At 37.4% G+C, this 25,715-nt stretch overlaps 1 protein-coding gene across 1 annotated transcript in view; it reads left to right on the top strand.

Moving 5' to 3' along the window:
- The window catches only part of USH2A (usherin), a 673,955-nt gene that overhangs the window by 185,965 nt on the left and 462,275 nt on the right, over positions 1–25,715 (top strand). The window contains exon 20 of the mRNA XM_059413329.1: positions 6,374–6,604. Coding sequence (XP_059269312.1) covers positions 6,374–6,604 — 231 coding nt within the window. The remainder of the gene's footprint in view (positions 1–6,373; positions 6,605–25,715) is intronic.

The following is a 25,715-nucleotide window of genomic DNA, read 5'->3' as shown; positions in this document are numbered from 1 at the left end:
AAGCAATTAAGAAAGCAAAACTCATCGGAACAAAATTGCCATAGGTCCCACAGTGACACCTTTAGGAAAATATAAACTATATCTTCTCTGTTAGACTATTTTTAATTTTCTCCTACACTGACATATATAAAAGATTTATGTCCAGCCCCCTTTCCTTTTCTTTTTTAAAGCCTAACTATCCTATTAACAAAGGTCTCTAGCTTTTTGAAGTTGGAGAAGTTGGAGTATCAAGGACAATGGTAGTTCCGTACTGATATCAGATCGGTGATGCTAATTTCTGAGAAGCCAAATTTCAGTTCTACAGATCACAAAATAATACATTGTGTCACACCAGCATTTAGCGCATGTACACAGTGCATTAACTGTAACTGTAGTACATTTATTTGTGCTAGAGGAGACTTGAAAATGATTAAAAAATCAATACTTTGCTGTCAGAGAAGCAAGTGTTACGATGCATTTAAGTAGTTAATTGCATAAGCCCCATAAAAGCTTCAAGTTTGGGTAGCAAGGATGCCATAATTACAGTCCAAGCAGCTACCTTTTATTAATGGCGGACTTAAGGGGACAGTGCTCGCTGTCCTCGCTGGGGCTGCTTCCTGTGCAGCTCAGAGAGCGCGGGTCCCTTCCTCTGCACACCTAGGATGCTTGTTATGTGCAAGTTATTGATGATCACCAGAACAACAGCTGGGAAAGGTAGTGTTGATTCCCCAGGGAGGCGATTTCCCTTAAATTCTCTGAAAGCAGTGTTTTCCAGCCTTTCTCTGTGTCCTAGAACACATGGAGAAATCATAATATTTGCCATGCTGGGGTAAAGGAACAGGTGGCTCAGAGCTGAAGGGGGTAAGCTCGCTGGCTTCCTGGAGGGCTGAGACGATCCCTGTGTCCAAAGTCCAACATCCCCCTTCTTGCTTCCTCACTGAGAAGCAGTGCTTGAAAAGGTTCAGTCAGAGACATTTGAAACCAGAAGACATAACCGGGTCTACCGTGCTCTTCAACAGATGAGGCCCTGAGGACCAGAGAGGCCAACTTCTGGAATAGCCCTGTTCCGTAACTGGGGACCTAAGGAGCCCGTCTAGAAGTCAGCTCTCTCCTTCCCACATTGGGTCCATTGTGTGTCGTCTCTCGCGGAGGAGACTACTAGTAAACCAAGAAGGAGGACGTGATAAAGTAGATTTTTTTCTTGTTTCTCCAGTCAGAAAATAGACGGGGAACAAGTCCACGCTGTCTAATTTCTGAGGTTCTGAGGGGAGAATCTTCTCTCCTCTTCTGGGCACTGACTGGAGACCAGTTGCAGTACAGTGGTGGTCAATCGAGAAATCATGGCTTCCTGGCCTGGCTCTCTTATTTAAGTCCTGACCCCAGTGCCCTTCCACAGACATTCTGGCCTAGCGGTGTTTGGGCAAATTGCAATTCTCGTGACAGTTTTGCATTTCTGAGGAAAAGTCAAAATCATGTCCTATTGCCAAAGTGCCTGACGATGGCTTGCGTTAGTCTGCTCCCCACATAGGCCTGAAACGTAAAAAGGCTGTTCATTCCTTGATTTCTGTCTCTGTAATAGAAAGTTGACGTTGTTTTAAGATATTGACACTGCCGTGTAGTGTTCACAGGCAACAAACTCTTGCTTGAAAACAAATAAGGAGATTTGATTTTAAAGACTTGCCGTCAATGAGAGCTTCTGCTCATTTAGCCTTCCGTTCTTATCCTATGACACTCAAACTCCACGCTACATAAATTTTGCACATGTAAATTTATGCATTATGATATGCTATTAATCAGATTATAAAGTAATAAATGCTGCATAAAGAAGAATGTGTATTATCAGAGCTTTTTATAAAACCATATTTATAAATAGAAGAGCTAGGCTGGGAACTGGATACAAAGCAATTGCAGAAAATACAAAAACATCGTAATTTTATTCTAAGTAGAAACAGACTGTATGTTGTTATTCTTTGCAATGATGGATATTGAAGATCCATTTTCTGCTTTACAGCTGTAAGAGGATTTTCTGAGTAAATACAGATTTTTAATGTGGATGAATTATATCCTTTTATAATATGTGATATGAAAGATGTGTTATTGGCTAATAATAATAGTGCCTTGTGTTTGTACAGAAATTTGCTTTGCAAAACCTAACACAATTATATATACTGTTTTTTTCTTTCTTTTTTTTATAATTATGTTCAGTTAACAACACACACACACACACACACACACATATATATATATTTTAAAAGCAGTTATTGCCAAGGTATTCCACTGAAAATTTATTCTTATGTTGTAGATGGGAAAACTGAGGCATATGTAAGTTTTAAGTGATTTTCCTAAGTAATGCAGAATTGGAAATTAAAAGGTAAAATATAATCTCTGAAAGACTACAGAGTCCTTTCAATTACTCTATGTTGTCTCTTAATTCACTGTTCCATGATTAACAAGTTTATAGCTATAATCCCTTTACTTTGATAGTCTGAGAAATAACCCTTGATTCCTCCTGTTTGTTGGTGAGTCTATATTTGTGTGAGTGTGTTTAATAGTTCAGGAATATCTGTTTTCCTTTTCATCATTTTACGTGTGTGTGTGTGTGTGTGTGTGTGTGTTGTGTGTGTGTGTGTGTGTGTGACCAGTCTAGTTTAATTGATTGAAAATTCCCCCTCTGGTCTTAGGGGACCTCTGAAGATAATGACTCAGTAGGGTGCTCACCCTTTCAAACAGGCTGGGTTGAGTCCTCTAAGTGAAACGACAACATACCAGCTGGAAGGTTGTTTGGTTTTTTTTTAAAGCAAGAGAATAAAAAAATATACTCTAATTTGACTCATTCTCTGTAGTTGACTTCCTAAGAATAGTCTAATTGCTTGGTGGAATAACTCCCCTGTGAATTTAGAAGTGTTCCACTACTTGTTAGAATTTCAACAGTCAACATTAATTGTAGTGGATTCTCAGTGAAAGTACCCTTATTGGTTATAATCATTTTGCCAAATTAAAAAAAAAAGTGCACTCTCACTTTTAGAAGATATTTAAAAAAAAAAAAAAACTATTGAGTTGCTGGAATTCCTTTTGTTTTGTTTGACTCTGAATTTATGTTCTTGATTATATAAGCGAATTTTGGATTATGCTATCAATGGGGTAAGGGATTCTGAATACTAGAGTGGTACAAAACCTCACCATGATCCCTAACTAGCTGGATGGTTGGAGTAAAGAAATACCAAATGTCAAGGAGATGGGACTTTGAAGAAGAGGCTGATTTTAAGCAAGGATAATACTCTTCAGTTCTTTAGTGGTACAGGAGGTATGCTCCTAATTTCTCTAAATATTTAGTTAAAAATGGAAATCCTATTCTCAGTGTACCAAATATGTATAGTTCGTGATTCTTTAGGTCTTTGCTAACTAGTCACAATAGTCATTTATGGCTATTTAATCTTAAAATAAAATCGATTAAAGTTAAATAGAATTTCAATTTACATTTCTCAGTGTCATTAGCCACATATCAAGAGCTTGTTTTTTTTTTCTTTTTTTTTTAACATTTTATTTATTTATTTGACAGACAGAGATCATAAGTAGGCAGAGAGGCAGACAGAGAGAGGGGGAAGCATGCTCCCTGCCAAGAAGAGAGCCCGATGTGGGGCTCGATCTCAGGACTCTGAGATCATGACCCGAGCTGAAGGCAGAAGCCTAACCCTCTGAGCCACCCAGGTGCCCCAAGAGCTTGTTATCCATATGTGGCTAATGCCTATGATATCAGACAATACAGATCTAGAACATTTCCACCATTAGAGAAAGTCCCACTGGATATCATTGGAATAGATGGTATCTTTTCAAATTAAAATGTCAAATCCTTTTGTCTCAGAGCCCTAGGGAATTGTATGTGGACTATAGAAAATAGAAAAGTTTCAAATCCCTCTTTTGTACTTTTATGTATTTATTTTAAGGATTTATCTATTTACTTGAGAGAAAGCATCTCAAGCTGACTCCCCACCAAGTGCAGAGCCCAATGTTAGGCTCGATCTGTGGACTCTGTGATCATGACTTGAGGCTGAACTCAAGTGTTGGATGCTCAACTAACTGAGCCACCCAGGCACCCTTCTTTTGTGTTTTTAAATAGCAAGTTTTGGACAATAAAAAATTATGTAACTGATTCCTGAACCCAGAACTCAAGAATTTTTGACAATCCTTCTTCCCTTGTTAAACTCGTAGCCAATACTGAAATTTCAATACAAGAATGGAATTCCAAACACTGAAGAGAAACTTGAGGGGAGAAGAAATTTCTAGATCATCAGCTTTTTATTTTGTTTTGGATTATTTTCAAGATAGGCATAACTTGCAGAGTGAAATCTTTGAGAACCCACCATTTACTAATTTTTGGTAAGGAATGCTAAAGGAAATCATGCATAAAATTTACAGAGTCATACATATATAAAAATAAAAACATCACATGGTTTGCAGTGGCAGAAGATGAACAGAATTGTTAATTATCTTTCTAAGTTGAGGGACATTTTGCTCAGTGCCCTCTTCTTTACAAAAAGTTAAAATAGAATCACAATTAATTGTTTCCCTTTGGAAAGCTGGCCAGGCTTTCTAGAAAGTAACAGGTAGTACTTGTTCTAAGCTGTTTTTATTTTTTTTTAAGAATTTTATTTATTTATTTGACAGAGAGAGATCACAAGTAGGCAGAGAGGCAGGCAGAGAGAGAAGAAGGGAAGCAGACCCCTGCTGAGCAGAGAGCCCGATGTGGGACTCGATCCCAGGACTCTGAGATCATGACCCGAGCCGAAGGCAGTGGCTTAACCCACTGAGCCACCCAGGTGCCCTGTTCTAAGCTGTTTTAAGGTGAATTGTTTTTCATTAAGGATATCAGTTCTTGCATTCATATCATTTTAATTTGTGTTTATTGAAACAGGGAACAGCTTTGTGTGCAAAAGTCTGTGTTAATACAGGTGTAAACTAAGAGTCCACAGCTTTGGTTAAAACCCTTAAAAAGTAGGCTTGGTGATAATAACCTTTGTTCTTTTCTTTGCTTGTACCTCTGAAATGCAACGAACCCACTTAGAGTGGGAATGAATCCAAGCCTACACACTCAACTGTTTAAGAAGAAAAATCAGGAGGGCTCTTTATGTAATGAACACTGGGTACTATATGCAAGTGATGAATTTCTAAATTCTACCCCTGAAACTAATAATACGGTATATGTTAACTAACTTGAATTTAAATAAAAAGAAAAGAAGAAAAATTAAAGCAAAACTTTATTTTTATTAACTCAGTTGTTACCCTGATCCCCCTTGCAACAAGTTGTAGGGAAAATCTCTATCTCTGTTACTCACTCCTGGAGTTTCCCAGAAGCCTCCAGAGAATTGCCAGGGTCCCAGGACTGCGAAGTATGCCAAGGCCTCAGTGTGTGCTTGGGCACTGGACATTCACTGCTGCTAGGCACAGTCCCTGGAGGTATTGTGGTCACTTTAGGGCCCAGAGGGGCTGCCCTGAGTCTGTTGTATCTGGACCAGAGTTCGTAAACCCCTGAGCTCACGGGCTCTTTTTGTTCATGTGGAGGCTCTGCTTGGCTTTCAGAGTGGTTTCGCTTATTTGTTTTCATTTAAACTAGTTGCTAAGCTTCAAAAATCAGAAAAATTATACACAAAATGACTATTTTTAGTCAAGTAAAGGATTTGGCAACTTTGGGTCATTGTTCCTGCATTATCTGTTGGCTGGCACCAACTAGTGACTATTCATCCTGGCCCCAAACTTCTCAGACCCCACACTCCCTCTTGTCTCACGAATTAGACCACTTCAGTTGTTTCTTTTATTTTACTGGCATCTGTAAATTGCAGCCATAAGTCGAAGCCATGTTTAGATGGGATTTTGACTTTTGGGATCAAAAGCTGGTAGTCATAGCTAGTCATAGACTACGGGTGGTAGTCATGGCTAGTCATAGACTGCCCGTTTTATGAGGGATCTTCTGAGTGAGGTAGTGTCCACTCAGGCAAGGGAATTTCTCCAGAAAAGGGGCAACTATGAGCCGTTGGAGATAAACAGACACACTGCACCATTGCAGTGCCAGCTTAGTAAAGGGAATCCAAGTGGGGCACCAGCAGACTCTAATAAGAAATATCTTTTCCTGAGTGAGGAAGAGTAGAGAAATTATTTGCAAGAGGACATTTTATTCAATCCTCAAAGTTTTATGATACCTTTTTGTTCATGGTGTTTAGTTACATTTAAGATAAACTCTATAGTGTCTTCAGTTCCTAGAGCCATGTAAAGACTTGAGACCACAACTGATTTGATCTTGAGTGTGATGTACACAAGTGTGTGTGTACCTGTGTGTGAAAAACTGTGTCTGGAGACAAAGCTCTGTTCTTGAATGTAACAAATGTTTTTTGATATTTAGCGCCAACCCAACTGAGGCCTCCTGTTATGGAAGGAATCAACAGCACAACCATCCGTGTTAGATGGCTCCCACCTGAAGAACTCAATGGCCCCTCTCCTGTGTATCAGCTGGAAAGGAGAGAGTCATCTCTTCCAGCTCCCACGGCCATGATGATGAAAGGAGTTCGTTTCATAGGGAATGGATATTATAAATTTCCCAGTTCCACACATCCGGTCAATACGGACTTTACCGGTAAGTGTTTTGGACATCACTATTGAATAGGTACTAAGCCCCAAGGTGTTTCTGATTATTTTGATATCCCTTCAGAGTGAATTGTCCACAGAAATACTAATTCAGACCTTTTATAACTCCATCATGATTGTGTCAACTTGTCCATCTTTTGTGGGTATTCTATGTGGGGAGACATGGGTGAGTAGAGGAAAGAAAAGAAAAATATAGATGTAGGAAGGTCACCTTATTTGATCAAACTATATGCTGGAAGTGACCCTCGGGCACCATTTACCAGAATGTGTTCCTCAGAATACTTTACCTGCTCTATGGAAAAAGAAGAGTTCTGCAGATAGATGAGTTTGAGAAATGCGCTGTGCTGTGGAGAGTCTCAGTATATATTAGGTTATTAAAACCTCTAAAAGCAATTATAAGAAAGCTAACTTTGCTTAGCTCAGTATGCCTAATCCTTATTTGTTGCTTTTTTGAAGCATTAAACTATCAGTAGGGTTTTTTTTTGTTTGCTTTTTGGTTTTGGTTTTGGTTTTGTTTTGGAGAGCATTAGGGGAAAAACTAATTTGGGAGAAACACAGCTTCTGTGGGTACGTTGGCAGTATGGGTGAGTGAGTGCTCGCTTTGGGCACATACAAAAAACACCTCAGAAATCAACAAAAATAGTATTTTCACACAATATATTTTTAAAAATGAAAATCAACACCAAAAATTCCCCAATAAAATGGCAGAATTTTAAATGAAGACAGGCTTTATCCCTCACTTGCAGGGCTCTGTAACCTGCCTCATTTGCTTCATCCAACTCCTTGTCTTGCTGGTCCTACAATATTCTGGAAGTCCTGCTACCTTTCCAAGTTAGAGTTCCTAAAAACACTTTTTGCATTTTTAGAAATTGCAGAAAGCTGTAACTATTTAAGTCACATACATCACTTCCCAATTTTCAAAAATATATATAAAGTTTAAGATACCTATGGTTCTGTAAATGCATAATGATATTCATTTGATCCCAGAGAAAATCATTCTGGAACAAATAGTCTTGAAAATGTTGTATGTGTTGAGGACGATGAAGTAGAATTTGAACCATAAAACGTGGCTCAAATATTATTGCTTTATTTTTAATTTAAAATAGTTAATAGTTTGCTTTGAAGTGAGGTTGGCTGCTGATAGATACTTGTAATGAATGACGTCCTAGCAGAGATACACTGAGTGAATGCTTAGCTTAGCTAGTGGCTTGGTACCTTGAAATGGCCATTGAGTATTAGATATTCAGCCACTGAGCAATCTTAAAATGTTCAACTTGTGCTTAGTATTTGTAAATGTCAAAGAAAAGAGAAAAGAAGCGAAGAAAACAGATATGTGGAAAAGAAAGTTAAAAAGCCTCCAGACACAAAGTTAAAAGGCCTTTTCTCAAATGGAAAGAGAAATCGCCTTCCTGGTCCAGCGTTTGGCTCGCGATGTGTTTCTTCGAGGAAACAGCATTTGTTTCCATTCAGCGGAATATTTCTGCTACAAGCGTGTCCGCTCAGATTTGCTGGCCAGCCAGCAGACAGATTTCTGATGGGATCACCTACTGTTGTTGCAATGAAAGATAGAGTGGCCCGTCCACCGTTAATAAATTTAGTCGTCTGCACGCTCTCCCTAGCCGGCCTTATACTCTGAGGTACAAGGGCTAGGGGCAGATGTAGCATCTGGGAAATTTTCCAAATTCCTCTTTAAAAAAGTTAGGCCATAAACACCGGCCTCACTAAGCAGGATCCTTCTGTCTATAACAAAGCCTCCAGCTGCACAGAAAATGTGTTTGGAGTACACGTCGTTTGAAAGACAAGGCAGGGAGATCACACTTTTGGCTTGAACTGCTCCCTGGAGGTTTGGTGATTCCCAGAGAATAAGAAGTTCTTCTGCATTCAGGCACGTTCTGGGGCATTACTAGCTCCTTTTTATTAGCGGCTTTGCCTTACTTTGAAGGTTCTCTTTAACTTTTAAACTGGGTCTGCATCAAATCATTGGTTTGACCCTTTGGTGCAACTGGCCGTGTTGGTTGAATAATTGCCCTGGGCTGAGCCATGGTTAAATGAAGTTCACCCAATTCATAAGCTAGGACAACTTTACAGACCCAGTGCCATAGCTTTCTTGAAACTTGCATCAATCCTAAGCAGAGAGGTACATGTATAATTAGCATCTCCTCTTTGTTTTACTTAAATAATTTCTCATTCCAACCTTCCGCAGGCTTATAGGTAGGAATTTTTACCGTCTGAGGACAGATGAAGTGAGACTCAGGTCCCATAGCTAAGTTCACGGTTGAAATGTGAATGGGAAGCTTCCAATTCAAATGTTGGTGCTTTGCCACAGATGGGGAAGGCACATAGGTGGACAGTCCTTGGGAAGTTGTAGAATAAGATCTAAAAGTAATCAATGAGGTTGGGAGGTGATACAATTATCATTCAACTGTTCCTTATCCAACACCATGAAACTTCTTTAGATTTGTTTTTCAGTTGATGGCTTTTCAGGTATAGGAAGTAAATAGGGTTGGCCTTACATGTTCACTTGCATCCCCAAAGCTATCTAGGGATCCCTTTTTTGTTTCTACAGCGATTTATTCCCAAATGTTCCTAGAAGCTTGATGTTTAATGTCTAAATGAAATTATTTTAAATGGACTGAAGTACTCATTTGTGTCAAATGGTATTATCAACTCACATTTCTTGATATTTCATGCAGTTTTTTATGTTCTGAGGCAAATTTAAAGAGCAAATTTTAGAAATCTCTAAAATGATTAATTATATTTAATAAGTGAATAATTATAAGAGTTAAGATCTGCTTTTATTTTGAATTTTTCATTTTAAAATATCAAACTCTAACTAGAAGGACTCCCAAAATATGAATGGGTATATCTAGTAATATTCAAAGACAAAATATACCATATTGTGTATTATTAGACATATGCTATATATATATAAATTAATCAGATTTCACCCATTGATGAAAAGACTAATAAATACATTCATAGCATGTTCCACAGTCATGAACAATGTATTGAAAGTTTCAATATACATGATCTCAGTATTAAGTTCAAGATAGGAATCTCCTATATAACTTACTCCTCTTCCATATTTGCTTTAAATGTTTTTATCTCATATGATTTAATGAAAACAATTCAAAAATATGAGCATATGCTTTAATATGTTGCTTAATATCATAAATTACTTAACTTTATATTGTAAATGGACTCTAATCAAAATTTAACTCTGAGTAGAAAACTTAACCAGATATAGCTTTGTTAGGATCTCTCTTTGGTCTCTTTTCCCTTTGTAGACAGTGTTCTTTCAAAGATCTAATCTTCAGGAAGGGTATATTATCAGTCATTTACATCATAGTATAAATTTAAGGTCGGATATTAACTTCCCCACTTCTCTATGGTTAAGACTGAGTGTTTTAGCAGCAAACTAATAAGTTTCAGATCTAGGTCCCATTGTTTATTAGCTAAATGTAATTAAACAAACCACTTAATCATTTTTGTGGCTTTGTTTCCTTTTCTTTTAAAAGTGGTGTAATAAAACTGCTTACAGTACTCATATCTAGAAGTAGTTGAGGATGAAAGGCAATAGCCCCCCCTAGGGAACCCTGTGGAGTATCTGTCACATAGATTACTTAGAGGTCATTAAACTCTAGCTATTAACTCTTAGTCATATAACAAATGTTTGTTAAGTGTTTACTATGGGACAGGAGCTTGTTTGAAATTTATAAAACCCATGTTCTCTTAATTCATCTGTTGCTACACATAATGTCAGGTGTGTGTGCCTAAATGTTCTGTTTAGGGTATGAGTAATATGCAGCTTCTATAGTAAGATGTGTTATTTAACTTTGTTATTAAAATAGTTAAATTAATCTACCTAGTTTTGAAACGTTGGATAAACAATTTTTCTGTGGGTCTAATCATGTCCGTCTATTAAATTGAGGATTGTGCTAGATGATCAATGCCTCTAACTTCTAAAATTCCAAATCAATGAATATAGCCTATATACATAGCTTCAAAAATTGAAAATAGAAGCTATTGCTGTGATTTTAAAAACAACTCGATTTTCAAGTAAATTGTTCAGTTATTTTTTTTTCATATAATATGTTTACAATTTAAGATTAACATAAAGTTATTTTTCTCTTTTAGTCTGAGGGGATGTATTAATTTATAGAGATAATTTAAATGACATGGAGAGGAATACTCAATATAGAAATGGATATTCAATTCTTGGTTTATGTCAGAGCATACAAAGAAGCAGCAAATTCAATAGAAGTTCATAATATTATAACTAGAAAATCATGTAAACACTCATTATAAAATATTCTTCTAGTTACATGGGGTTAATAGTACTTTCTCCTTCCAGAACAGGAGTAGCAAATAGAACGTTCCCTACTGCAGCTGGACAGGGTGATCATTGCGTCTTTACGGGGGGGGGGGGGGGGGGGGCTTTTTTTTTTTCAGGAATGCAGAGTAAATCCACTTGATTTACACAAAGAATTTAGTCTTTCTCATGTAATGCTACTAATCCAAAAGGAACCTGGTAAAAACAGCAAAGTACTGCTCAGATTGGCATTCCAAAGGTGACCCTCTCTCTCCTTGTCACTTCTTCTTCCTATTAGTGAAAACAGGTCCATGATCATTTGGGGGAAGATTTGACTATTGTAGTATCCAGATGCCAATCACACCAGTCTTTTAAACTGCCTTTACTGGTGACCCTGCCCAGAAATCAGGAACTGCCTTTGGGGAGATCTTTGTAGCAAACCACTGGGGAGATGAGCATACATGTGCACCTGGATGTAATTCCCTTTTATTTGTCTTCACGAGAAATGTGATTACTGATGTTGAATATCTTGCAGATGAGAACTCTGTACACTTTCTTCATAATAATGCTGTTCAAGGACACTAAATGATTGTCATACATTTTTGTCTCCTAGTATTTGCCTTCCCTAAAATGACTGAACTCGAATGCTTTAGGAATCAGAAATGCCATTAATTACTGACCTGTAGAAAGAGAAATGCAAGTCCTTGTATCAATATTCCTTAAAAGCATACGTATTTTATATATATTTTTACTCTATGATATATATGTTTTATTATTATTTATTATTTCTAGTGAGCGGGGACATTTAAACACTTCATTAAAGGAAAGCTGATTATAAGCAGGTATAGGGAAACTTCAGATAGACTAATTAGTGAAAGCATATTAATTCTGACTTTCAACACCCATGGTACCCAGTATTTATTGTCATCTGACTGGGAGCAAATCCTTTTGCCAGAAAATGCTTAAAAAAAAAAAAAAAAAGCAACAACACCACCAACAAAATAAATAAAATGCTAAGTAATTACAAGTCATATTTAAACCACAAGTTTTATTTTACCTGATTTTGATCTTTTTCATAGTTATTGAGAAACAGATACATGCCTTGACTATATGGCCCAGCTATTTGATGAACAGACAGTCTTGATATGGAAAAATAAAGACAAGAGTATGTGTGTCTCTGGTTGTGACAGAATCAGAAGAGAGTGTGAATATCTGGTTGGTTGTGTCTGTGTGGACTGGTAGGGTCAGGATCCAAATGCTTACCTTCTTGAGAACCACAGAAGTCAGACTAACCCATGGTGACAAGGGACATTAAGAAGTAAGGGTTAAAATTGTTTTGTTTTTACTGCCTTTCATGGAGATGTGTAAAGATCTTATCATTGGAGGGGGAAAGGACCGTGTTTCTCCTCATTCACCAAACTCATCATCAAGGCCAGTTTAGGAAGACTGCATGTGTCTTAACCCTTGTATTTTTTCAGAGTGATACATTTTGAAGCCCAATTCTATCAGGTTGCCTTATGTTTGAAATGTTAATGGTGGGGTGGGTGTGGGAGTCATTTCAGTTTCACTTTTGAATTTTAGCTCAGATTTCACAAAAGAATCATTTCAGCATATGACCTTTTCTTTCACCAGTTTTCTCTTGCTCAGGTGGTGAAATTGAATGAAATTGCTAAGTTTCTCTTTGCATGAAGAACCTTCTTCCTGCCCCGTCTTTTAACTTTTACAGTATCAATCTAGAGCAGGAGGTTACCAAGTTCTCCTTTAAAATGTCCAGACATTAAATACTGTCTACTTTGCAATCCGTGAGGTCTCTGTCCCAGTGCCTGAGCTCGGCATGGTGATGTGAAAACAGCCATAGGTGATAAAGAAACAAGTAAGAGTAGCCTAGTCTTTTGGGTAAAAACACTTTATTTACACAAAAAGACATCATGCTAGTGGTTTGCCTATTTTTGGTTAAGGGTCCAGTCTTCGTTTCTTGAATCAATATATAATTTCATCATTAACAATACATTTTTCTTTCTTCTGATCTAATGCCAAGAACCCTAAAGATCAGGGTGCCTGAGTGGCTCAGTCAGTTAGGTGTCTGCCTTCCACTTAGGTCATGATCCAGGAGTCCAGGGATCAAGCCCCACTTTGGACTCCCTGCAGGGAGTCTGCTTCTGTCTTCTGTCCCTCTCCCTCCTATGTTTTCTGTCTCTTTCTCAAATAAACAAATCTTAAAAAAACCAAACAAACAAACAAACAAAAATCCCTAAAGGTGAGTACAGGGTAGCTCAGAAAAAAGAAACAGGAGAGAACTAACACAACAAAATAGACAGCAATGCTTGATAAATGAAAATATCTTGAAACAGCATCTAGGTTTTCCCAGGAGGGATTTTTGTATTCAGCAAACCAAGTCAGCATTGACCATGCCAACAGGATAGAATAATACTTATATTTGGTGCAAACTGTTTCTATTAGTCGATAACCCTTTGAATTAACTTTAAGGGGTCTGTTTTCCTTCTTTGCTACACTCACACCAAAATGTATGGTCGTCTGCTATACACAGTGCACATTTGTTCCCACATTCTCAAACCCCCCATGTCCACTATGTCCCCAGGTTTTCTATGTGGTCTCACATTTACCTACTTAAATTGTCCAATGTCTTTCTCTTAGAATATGTTAGCCATTTAAAAATCTTCCTTAAGCTTCTTTGTTAAAGAAAAAAAAAATCTTCATCTCTTAATGACATTCAGCATCAATATAATAAAGATTAATTTTAGTTTCCTTTCATCCTTACTTAAATGGGTAGAAAGAGGAACATTGAGCAGAAAAAGAATCATAATGGTCAACATTGACAAAGAAACTAGCCCCTATGAAACAATTGAATAAAATGAATTATTTTGTATATATTTCTTTGGAAAAAAATGAAAGATATTTAAGGATATGTATTTACCGTTATGTTATATTGTTGGGAGAAGTATAACACCTACAGAAGAGTATAGATTAATTTCTACTCAGATTAGATTTCAAATAATACCAATGCCAAAATACCCTATCTTTTAAAAACTATGTTCTAGTATTCTGAAGAAATGTCTTGTGAAATCGTGCACCAGAAGTTCCATGTGACTGGGGCAATCAAGTGCAGTTATGTAGACCACGTTTAAGTTCTACACATTGAAGAAAGCTCGTAAACATAGCCCTCAGATGTTTGGAGATTCAAGAAGGAAAACCCAGGGGACACCTGGGTGGCTCAGTCAGTGAAGCATCTGGCTCTTGATTTTGGCTCAGGTCATGATCTCAGGGTCATGGGTTCAAGTTCTGGGTTGGTCTCATGGTTCAGCAGGGAGTCTGCTTGAGATACTCTCTCCCTCTCCCTTTGCCCCTCCCCCACCGTGTTCACACATGTGTGCACTGTCTTTCTCTTAAGTAAATCTTAAGAAAAAAAAAAAAGAAGGGAACTCAGTTACATACATTTTCTTGACTGAAGAGCAGCCTCAGTTTGAAAGTTCTTTGACTTTAAGTACAAAAAAAAGAGGCATAAGGAGGAAGGAAGGGAACAACCCCCTTCATAGACATTCAGGTCGCGTAAGTCTCTGGCAGTGGTGGCCATGTCATCCTCACAAAGGGAGTCCTGGGAGAATTTTGTAAAGGAAAGATAGGGATTCGTGGGAAGTTTGTGGGAATGAATGATATAAAGATCTTCTCTCCCATACAGGCAGAAAATTGGAAAAGAATCCGATGCCCCCTTGGGGCGCCTGGGTGGCTCAGTGGGTTAAGCTTCTGCCTTGGGCTCAGGTCATGATCTCGGGGTCCTAGGATTGAGCCCCACTGTGCTCAGTGGGAAGACTTTTTCCCCCTCTCTCTGTCTGCCTCTCTGCCTACTTATGATCTCTCTCTGTCAAATAAATAAATAAAATCTTTAAAAAAAAAAAAAAAAAAAAGAATCAGCGGCCCCTTTCTTGGCTTTTGCCTTCTTCATTCTTCTCCCCTGAAATCTGTTCCCTCTTCTGTGCTTACCATGGTGTATACCAAAGTGAATATTATTAATTGTCTGAGATAGAAACCTGGGAAGTTTCTTGAATATGACTTCTCTCTCCCTTTCTAACAACCCATCAATTGTTCCTCCTTTGAACATTCTTCCTCCGATACGTCTCTTGGAACCATCCACTGGTCCTATAGCTACTCCCTAATCCAGGTCTGTGTTGGGGGTGTCCATACCCACAGTTTCACTCTTATCTAGACTGTTCTTCTAACTATTGACCTGTCTTGCCTTTTTCTTGCTTACAACTTTTCAGTAGTTCCCCATGGAGATGTCTTGCATGAACTCTTTCCTGCTTATCTTTGTATCCATACACTTCTTGGTTTCCTCTTCCATCCATACAACTCCTGGTTTCCTCTCTGGCTCTATGACTGCCTTTTATTCCCTGCTGTATGAATGTACCTCACTGACTTAGATGTCCGGGTCTTAGAACAGATCCATGCCTTTGCCTGCAATGCCCTCCCCTACTTGCAAGGGATTCTCTTCCTTTCCAGACCAATTCCTTCCCATCATTAAAATGTCAGCTGAGCTGTTCCTCCAAACAGCCTCCACTGTCCCCGTGCCAAATCTACATTCGGGGCCTCTCCTCTATCCTAGAACAAAAAAGTGAGAATTTCTCTATTTTAATCCCTACCACCCTCTATTAGAATTGCTTGTTCACTTATGTAGGTCCCAAGCTGACTCAAACAATGACTGTTTCTTCTGTTACAACATTTGTCCTTGCATAGCCTAGGACCAGATGTTCAATAAATGTTTGTTGAATAAAGAATTAGCTAAATGAGTTAGGTAGAAAAAGTAAAACCTGTAAGAAAGATGGCTTCGCTATAAGAATGACTTAATGGTAAGTTTCACTGTGCATTGGAATATATTACATAATTTTAAGATCTACCTTGTTAGAAGCTGTGAAAGCCCAGGAGGATAACTCAATTTGTTTAGCCTCTATTGGCCTAAGATGTGTAAGGAAGTATGTTTTAAGCTATATAGTGCTTGAGACAAGAAGGAATTGTTATTAATGGTCCTTAGTTAATCAGGTAGGGTGGAGTTCCTTCTACGCCCGTTTGCTATAGCTAGAGTGCTCTATCAGGAATTGTTCTCTGCCCTATTAGCTCTCACAATGCGTTGTGGGAAACAAGGTGTTGCGCATCTCTTAGATACAGGATCTCCTTAGGCTTATTAAATTTTGAGGTTAATGAATATTTTGACACTTTTACCTATACATATCATCAGGGCTTATTGCAATAGGTTTAAGATGACAGTCATAATAAACATATAGAGTACAGTAAAAAGCACTTTTAATCTCGAAAGTGCTTTATAAACAACAGTGATCAATGCTATGGATGGATTAACAGCATCACACTGATTGGATTCTGCTTCAAGGGCAGTGGACGTACTGATGTTGGTGTGCTAGTGCAGAAGGAAGGCAGTGATGCAGCAGCGTGAAGAGCGGGTTCTGTAGTTGGACACTCCACATTCAAAATCTGGCTGCGCCACCATGCTGTGTGCAGCTTGGCATGACTCCCTTCCCGGCCCTGGAACTCAGTGTCCTCGTCTGTAAAATGGGTTGCTGTAAGGTGTCCGTGCAGGAGTCACCGTAAAGGATAAGCACACAATATCTTTGTGGTCACGGTTGTACGTGCATTTGTGGCTGACATTTCTCATTTAGGATTTTCACATCATGTGCCTTTCCATTCATACTTATATTTTATGTGCCTAAACCACATAAATCTTGATGCTACTCCTTTATAACTTCTCTCTACCGTATATCGCTTCATTTTATTCAATTTGGGAACTTTTGAACTTTGTGTTTTTAGCTGCCTTTCTCCTTTCTCCAAAGACTCCGATGCTCTGCATCTCATTTCTGTGTGCCTGGTGGCTACCTCTACATTTTAACATCTAGCTCTCCTATAAATCTAACTCTGTTTCTCTCTTTTCTTCATAATCCAATCTTCTTAAAAACTAAGATGCTGTGCATGTCCATTTCCTCCCTACCATTCATGCCTCAATCTGCCACTTACTTTTTTTCTTCCATTTTTTCATTTGAAAAATGAAATACATATCAAGATTTCTTTCTTCAAGATTATCAATAATTTTCAAAGTGAGACTTTTCCTAATCCCTACTATATGTGCCCCTGAGTAATAATGGCACCAATTATATCCTTTTGAAAATATGAAGAAATGAGCACTGGATGTTATACACAAATAATGAGTCATGGGACACTACATCAAAAACTAATGATGCATTGTATGGTGACTAATATAAGAAAATAAAAGTTAAAAAATAAAATTGCTACACACACACAAAAATAAAATAAAACATTAAGAAACCAATATATTTCACTAGGTTCCCCCTGCAATTTTGTAAGAACTACTTTTGAAGATTTTGGCTCTGCTTTCTGTATCTACTTTTAGATGAAAGAACTCAATCATTTTATTAGTCCACATGCAGATTTTTCTCAATTTCAACCATGTTGCCAGATACTATGATTGGTGTTTTAAAAGGAGTACTGAGCAAAACAGGTAGAGTCCCTAACCTTAGGGAGCTTAAAGTCTTACAGCAAAATCATGCTTCAAGCCTGTAATTTGATAATTATAAGTGATCTCTGTCTGCAGCTGTGAGAGACAGAGCTGTTTCCAGCTGCGAAGGATATTAAAAAATCCTCATGCTGAGAGAAAAAAGAAAAGAAAAGAAAAGAAACTGGATCAATTTCTTAAAAATATGGTTGTTTAAAGACACTATTGAGTAACCAGGACTGCAAGGATATGGGAGATGAAGGCCCCAGAAATAAGGAAAACCATTAAGGTGATTTATCTTTGCTTTTTCCTTCTCTTTGATTTGCTAGTTCCCACATTGCATAATCATAGGAAAATGAAGGCATGGCTGGAGAGACTAGAAAGTAGAGTTCGGGGCCTACCAAGGAAGATGGGTCTGGTAAACACACCAGGCTTTGCGTTGAAATCCTGTCAGTAAGAGTAGACCAGAAACACATGAGTCTTCTCAAAGCCTGAAGTAAAGCCTCAAACCACCTCCACTTCTGTTAGGATAAAGGTTGTCTGCTTTCCAAAAATATTTCAGTATTTACTAAAAGAAGATAACATAACCAAAGTCTATAATTTTTTATGTATGATATCTTATATCCAATCCAAAATGACCAGGCATACCAAGAAATAGGACCAAATAAAAATGAACCAACTATTGCTTCACACAATAACATAGATAAATCTTATGACCTACCACTGAGTGAAAGAAGCTAGAAACAAAGAAACTAGTATTCCTTTTATGTAAGTTTCAAAAATAGAAAAAAAGAATCAGTGCTGATTGGAGGATATGAAGGGGTAATAACTAAAAAGAAAAGAAAAAGATGTTCCTGAGGTTGTAGAATTATTCTATATATTGTTCTGAGAGGTGTTTATATGTGTGTTTACTCTATAAACATCCATCAAAATATGCCCCAAAAATGTGTCCACTTTATTGTTTTGTTACACTTCAATTTGAAAAGTCTCCAAAAAAAAAAAAAAAAAAGAAAAGAAAAAAGAAGAAAATATTTCAAGTATGAAAAGTCCAAAAGTAAGATGTAGTAAACTCATAACAGATAACAGGAACATGTAACCCACTCTGGAGGTTTCATGAAAGCCTTCCAAAGGAAGAGTTTTATCATATGAAAACTGCAGTTGGAGTTAGCTAGGCAAGAAAGGCCGGTAGAGCACTCCAGGTAGAGAAAGTAGCATGTGTAAGTGCCTTGGTATGGGTGATAACACAGTGTTTGAACAAACATGAGCAAACAAGCAAAATCAGGACAGTACAATATGGCCAGAACACAGAAAGCAGGGAGAGAATTGTATTTGATGAAAATGAAACAAGAAAGGGCCAATCATGTACTTTTTGGACACCAGATTTGGGATTTTGAACTTAATTTTTTCATCATTATAAGACCACTGTGCAGGCTGAGGGCTGATGAATACTTAGTGAAAACACAAGTATGTTTTCACTAAGGGTTTGCTAAATTAAAATGATACTTAAGATTGTACATATACTTAGTATATGTACAATCTTAGTATTAAGTACGTATGATACTTAGTGAAAACACAAGGGTTTGCTAAATTAAAATGATACTTAAGATTGTATGTATACTTTTTATAGATTGATGGATTAAAAGTAACCATTTCATTCTATCATCTGCAAGTTTTAGCAGCAGAATGTCTCATAAAATGTTAGAAGACCATCTTTATAAAAATTAGTCTAAATAAGGGGTTAAAAAAAAAAAGCAAACTCTGAATCTTACCACATAAATTTCACATTAAAAAACACTATAAATTTCTAGGATCTTACCACAGATCCTAGAAATTTGCATTTTGAGATCTCAATATCGACTCTGTTGAGCATACCCCTACCCCAGCCCTTCCACTTGGGGGTGTTTGTGTACAAGAAATGAAACAAAAGGTATGCACATAAATATTTATAGCTATATTCACCCTGGCCTCAAACTGGAAGCAACACAAATGTTTATCAATAGGTGAATAGATAAATTGTGGTATGTCCATACAATGGGATACTACTCAACAGTACAAAGGAATACACTGCTGATAGAAACAACAGCCCACGTCGCACTCTGTTGACAGGCTGAGTAAAGAAGGCAGCAGAGTCCTTAATGGCAGTTCTTAAAAAAAAAAAAAAAAACTATTGTGGCAAAAAGTTAAATGAGTACTTGAGGCTGAGAAGAGAGGCGATGGAAATGTTCTGTAGTAATCACAGTGGTGGTGGTATAGGTATGCACCTTTCAAAGCTTATTGAACTATACCCTTTAAATGAATGTAGTTTACTGCATGTAATTTATACTTCAATAAAATGAGTAAAAGAAATGAACTCCAGATGATTCTGGCAATAATGAGAACCATTGATCTGCATTGTGGTGGGAAAATTGCTTTAACTTTATTTAGAGAAAAATCAACCAGTTTTTATATTATTTAATTTACTAGTCCTGAACTCCTCTAGATAAAGATGTAAGCAGTGTATACACTTTAGATTAGGCTCAACATTGCAAATCTCACTGAAATAAATTGGTATCCACTATATACTTTAAAGCATAGGAAAATGACTTTTACTAAACTATGCTGACAGCAAAAATCTGTACAATTTCAAAAAAATAGCTTTTTTTCTCTACAGAAAAGGGTTTCTTCTGATCTCATTCACATTAGGACAGAAATTTTTATGAACACAGAGGGCTGTGGTTTGTCCATTTTTCAGGCATTTTATCACAAGAAGAAATTTAATCAGCAAAAATGTGAAATTCACATTTGATGGTGCCATTGACCAGTTCTTGCTTTGATACTGTTGTGCCTCTGTCATGCATTTTTCATAGCTCATATAATTGGTGTTAATGTGCTATGCTATTAAGTTTAACTGAGAAAACTAGTTTGCTGAAAACTGATTTCTTCTGCATACTTATACATTCAGTAGTCAAAAAAATTAGAGAAATATAATTAAGTATTGCAAAATCAATTTGACACTCACTTAAAATGTGTTGAGGGGAGGCAGCAAGCAGCAGCCAAATCTGATGCTGTTCTCTCCTTGTTTACTTCATAGAACTGTGCAAATTAGAACTTTAATTTACAGAGCTGTTAATGCCTCATTAAAAACTTTCAGCAAGTATCTCGAGTTCTCTTTTTTCCCCCTTGTATCTAATATGCAACATTATCTCTGTTTTCTGGGCATGTGTAAGACAATACATTTAGGATTACTACTTACCTAAACTGCATATATGAAATGGAAGATTTTCAAACATCGTATCTCAGGAAAGGACGCGAGCAGTATCTGTTAGCTGTTTTCGAAAGTGATTAATTTCTCCATTTACTTTGCTCCCGCTGTTGTTGTTGGTAGCGTCTTATGCGCTAGACACTCTACTGGACAATGAGACAATAGCTGGAATCTGGTAGACTTGTTTCCTGATCTCACATGCTGTATGAGGAATAGAATCCATGGCTGTTCCGCTTTTAACCATTATTGTATATTGCTATTTTCCTGCTCAATAGTTTGTTATAGCCAAAACTAAGCAATCAGCGATAATAAAAAATCTTCAAATACTACATTGGGACTTAACCTTTAAAAAATGTTTGAGGGCTCCTGGGTGGCTCAGTGGGTTAAGCCGCTGCCTTCAGCTCAGGTCATGATCTCAGGGTCCTGGGATCGAGTCCCGCATCGGGCTCTCTGCTCGGCAGGGAGCCTGCTTCCCTCTCTCTCTCTCTCTCTCTGCCTGCCTCTCCATCTACTTGTGATTTCTCTCTGTCAAATAAATAAATAAATAAATCTTTTAAAAAAAATGTTTGAGCTGTAGACATAGATTTGGCAGTTGGTTCAGATATGCTTTAAGCTATCAGGCTAGCACAACTACTCCATCTTTTCACATTGTCTTTTCCTCCCCCAAGGAGGGACACATGTGACATATGCCCTTGATCACCATTAGGACAAGTATGAATGCCTGACCCAATGGAACTGGTCTAGTTTTCATAGGGATTTGGAATTGGGTTTCAGAGCTAACCCACCAGTCTATCTTATCTCTTGGATATAACCTATCTATTATGAAATAAGAAGCAAAGACAGGTGTACTGCTGTGGGTGGGAGGTAATAGAGAACTAAAGCAGTTAAACAGAAACAGGAGGACAGGGAGAGAAGCAGAAAGAAAACATCCCTTCAGGTTTTCCCACTCCCTGTGCAAAGACCTTTCCTAGGTTGGGCTATGTCCATGGACTTGAGTTCTAGAACACAACATTATCTTTGAATAATAAGTTCTGTCTTATGCTCAAGGTGGCTTGAGTCTGAATATGCCACCAGAGATTCTTAACTTAAAAAGGAATTCACCAGCATATGAGTAGAAGTTGAAGCCATGGGAATGCAGTCAATGACTTCAGGTCAAGGATAGACCTTGGTGGGTTCGAAGGCATTCAGGGATAGATAGTAAAAGACAACCAAGGAGGGATAGGTCCAATGTAGATGAAGGACTTACCTGGAAGTCAAGGAAAGATTGATGAATTCGATAATGGTTACCATATATAAAAGGTTGACCAGTGGTCAAGTAGGCGAAAAGCTGAAATTGGTGGTTGGATGGTATCATATTGATAACTTTCTGTCTTGCTACCTGAGTAAACTATTTTTAAAATACAGTTTATAATTTTGAGGCCCTTTCTGAAATTTCTAGTATAAAGTGAATTTCTAATACATACTTGATAACTGAGCAATTATGATTTCTTGGGGCTTTTTTTCAAAAGATATGTATTCATTTTAGCCAATGATATTCTTAAAGCTTTGGTGAAATGCTTTTTGGTTAGTTTGACTTTGTACATTTTTAAAGAAAAGCCATACTAAAGATATGTTTGCTAAATATTCTTAGTACTTAAGTATTTTTAAAAATCTGTAGTCAAGAATGCATAATTTTTTCTGGGTTGGTTAAAATCCTAGGAGAATCTTTTGGTCTTTCCTTGATCTTTTTTCCCTCTCCTCTGAAAGGGCTATAGTTAAAACTATGGGTTATTACCCATCTGAATAACTAAGGAAGATTAGCTACATTGTTACTGATGCACTCGATATTTTCTCACTGTGTAACATTGTGACAACAGATTCTTAGTCTGATGAGATAAAATGGTCATAACACAGGATAAAAGGGTGTCATCAGTACCTCAGATCCCTTTAAATCCAATCCCTGATCTGCATGAGATTACATTTTTTACTCTCATTTACTAGTTCCCCCAAAAGGAAGTCCTGATATAGGTACTGGGTGTTGGGGCTTGTATTTTGACAGTCAGAACAGCAGGTAAGATTTTTTTCTGCTCAGCAGATACAATAGAAGATCAAGGCTTCCTGGGTCGTAGTCACTGACCTTGCCAAATCCTTTCATATTTTCTCTAGATTTGGTCCTGCAAAATCAAGTATTAAGCAAGTTTGACAGTCCAGTTAAATTCCATAAGGTCATCTATCACATTACATACAGTAATTGATTTTAAGTTAATTGGTCATTAGTTTCATGGTTTGTGTTTCTGGTTTTCTGGCCGAGTTTCCAGAAACTTCCATGTCAATGAAAAGATAGATTATGTAAATAAAATTCAGTAAAGACTTTTTCATAAATGATCATATTTTTCATCAAATCAAAAAAAATTACCATTTGTAGGTACAAGTAATTTTCATGGAACTACTTTCTATTTGGTAAACACATAATATTTATGAAATGCTGCCCTAGGTAATGTGACTAAAGGATGGATTAGTAAGTTAATCTTACTAATTTTTGTCCTCGGGAGCTCTAATTTATGCCAGTTAACATCTTAGAAGAAGCCCATAGTGTGATGCTGTTCAAAAAAGAAAAAAAGAAAGCAGAAGAAGAAGAAAGAAAAAAGGCAACTGCTGCCTTGTGTTGTATTAGCAGAATTATCAAGGATAACATAAATAATGTGATTATTGGACTCCACTTGGCAATCCTTAGCGCTAGATAGAAGCACCGTGTTCCATTTGGGATGGCACACTTTTTAAACCACAGACAAATTTGCCAGAGGTTTCAAAAGAGAGCAACAAAAAATGATGAAGGGCTTTGAAAATGGGACCTCTAAGAAAAGGCTGAGAGACCAGAGAATGTTCAATCTTAAGGAGAGAAGGCAGAGGGGACACATGATAACTGTTTACAGATGCATAAAGAGGTGTTATGGAGAGGAGAGGGACCAATTTTTCTCATTAGTCAACACAGACACTTCAAGAAGTAATGGGTTTAAAACACGTGGGGGAAAATTCAGGTTAAATATTAGATTAAATTAGGTAAAATTTAAATATTTAAAATTGTGTGATACCGAGTGTCATTAAGCTGTAGAGTTAAAACTGGCTGACAAATCTTAAGCCTGAAAACAAATGAGATCGGAATCCAGGGGGTTAAATAATTAAAAGAATTTACATTTGCATCAAGTGTTAGCATATTTCAAATACTTACTCCTATATGGTTTTACTAATTTCTCAACAATCTTGTGAAATACGGGGAGTACCAACGGGTTTTCCAGCTAAGGAAATGGAGTTCCATTTTTTTTATATATATATATATTTATTTGAGAGAGACAGTGGTAGTGAGAGACAGCATGAGTGGGTAGGAGGGGGAGAAGCAGACTAGACTCCCTGTTGAGTAGGGAGCCAGGGAGCCAGCAAAGGTTACTTCCCTCCACCTCTACCCCAATTAGACAAAACTGGTAAGTGGTCTGGGAACAGACAAGCAAGAGTAGAAGCTAGTTCTTCAGATTTTCTATCTGTTTTCTGTGGAATCTTGTTATCTTTTCATTTGTAATATGATTATCATTGTGGGAAATTATTTTTGAATCAGGTGGGGTTTTGTGGGTTTTCTCTCTCTCTCTCTCTCTCTCTCTCTCTCTCTCTTTTTTGGCTTTTAAAGTAAACATGCCCCAGGAGTTTCCTTTTTTCATATTAGTTAGCTGGGATAAGAATTGGTTGATGCACAAAATAGAGACCAACTAGCAATTTTGCTTATGTAAAGGGACAAGAAATATAATTGATTGTATATCCATTTTAATGTATCTATTATATTTGTCTCCTGCTGTTTACAACTACAGAACAAGTTCAACATTTTGGCATTCAGTTTTGAGAAAGCATTGCCAAACCAAAAATAGTCTCTAGAGGTAGTGTAATATGGTAAGATTCTGCCTTTACCATTAGTGGGTGGTAGAAATATTTCAATTTCACCTTTTATGAATTTCATATTCCTCATCTGTAGAATGAAAACCGTAGTATCTTATTTTTTTTTCCAGACTGACAATGAGGCCCAAATGAGAAAATAGATGTCAAAGCACCTTGATCTGTTCAAAGAAATAAACTATGCACTGTAACATAGCATCAACTTTGAGTGGGGGTGGGAAAGTATGTTTTTATGTGTCAGAATATGTGACATTCTCAGATCTCAAAAAGGCAAGGAACTCAAAATCCTGTGTAGGAGACAGTCTTGCAGACTGTTACAATACTTTGTATAAGGAGAATTGTTTTCCCAACAGAGGGAGGAGGCTGACACCAATATGTTACCAAGGAAAGGCCACTTGATTGGCTGCCAAGAACCTCATAATACCTGGGAAAACTTTTTGGGCTCCTTGAACCACACACACGAATTGTGCAGAGAAATAATGCAAGAGGCAGTCTGTATTGAAAGGTTCTTAGTATGTGTGCTGAGTCTGATGAGGGAATGGAGGAGATTTAAGGAAAATTTCAGCCTCTATAAACTCCTGCCATGCTCGGTAGGGTGCCATGGTCCCCGACAGAGCCCAGAGTACCCCCCAGCGGCATTCCTGTAGGAAGGCTGCAGCAGGGATGCTTACTAGGAGGATCCAGAAAAGCTTAATGGCCCCCTGCGTATAATGTTGAAAGAGGCTCTAATTTTTGTTTTCTTCTGAGATTAACGTGTGTATATTGCAGGTTCAAAATGGTAAGAATCTTAATTAGAGTTGCAGGAAGTTGCATAATATACTCCATGTCTTACTTTTTTCAGCACATCAAGTAACAGAATCTATTTGCCATCTTATGAAGGTTGATGGAGAATGAAAACTGTAATTTGAGTCAATGGGTTCTCTGCCCCCGCCCCCATTTTTTTTTTTTTTTTTTGTTTTGTTTTAAGTTAGTCACAGAGCTTAAAATGCAAAGAAGTAAATCTCCCAAGGGAGCAATTCTATTTCATCTGCGGAGGAAAGACATATGTTGTTACTGATGAAAGCTCTGCTGTAGAAGCCGAGCCAACCCCAGGACCA

This window comes from Mustela nigripes, chromosome 10 (genome assembly GCF_022355385.1).
Source record: "Mustela nigripes isolate SB6536 chromosome 10, MUSNIG.SB6536, whole genome shotgun sequence".
NCBI classification, from domain to species: Eukaryota; Metazoa; Chordata; class Mammalia; order Carnivora; family Mustelidae; genus Mustela; species Mustela nigripes.
Note: the sequence above shows the minus strand (reverse complement) of the source record. Positions and strands in the feature narration are given on the sequence as shown.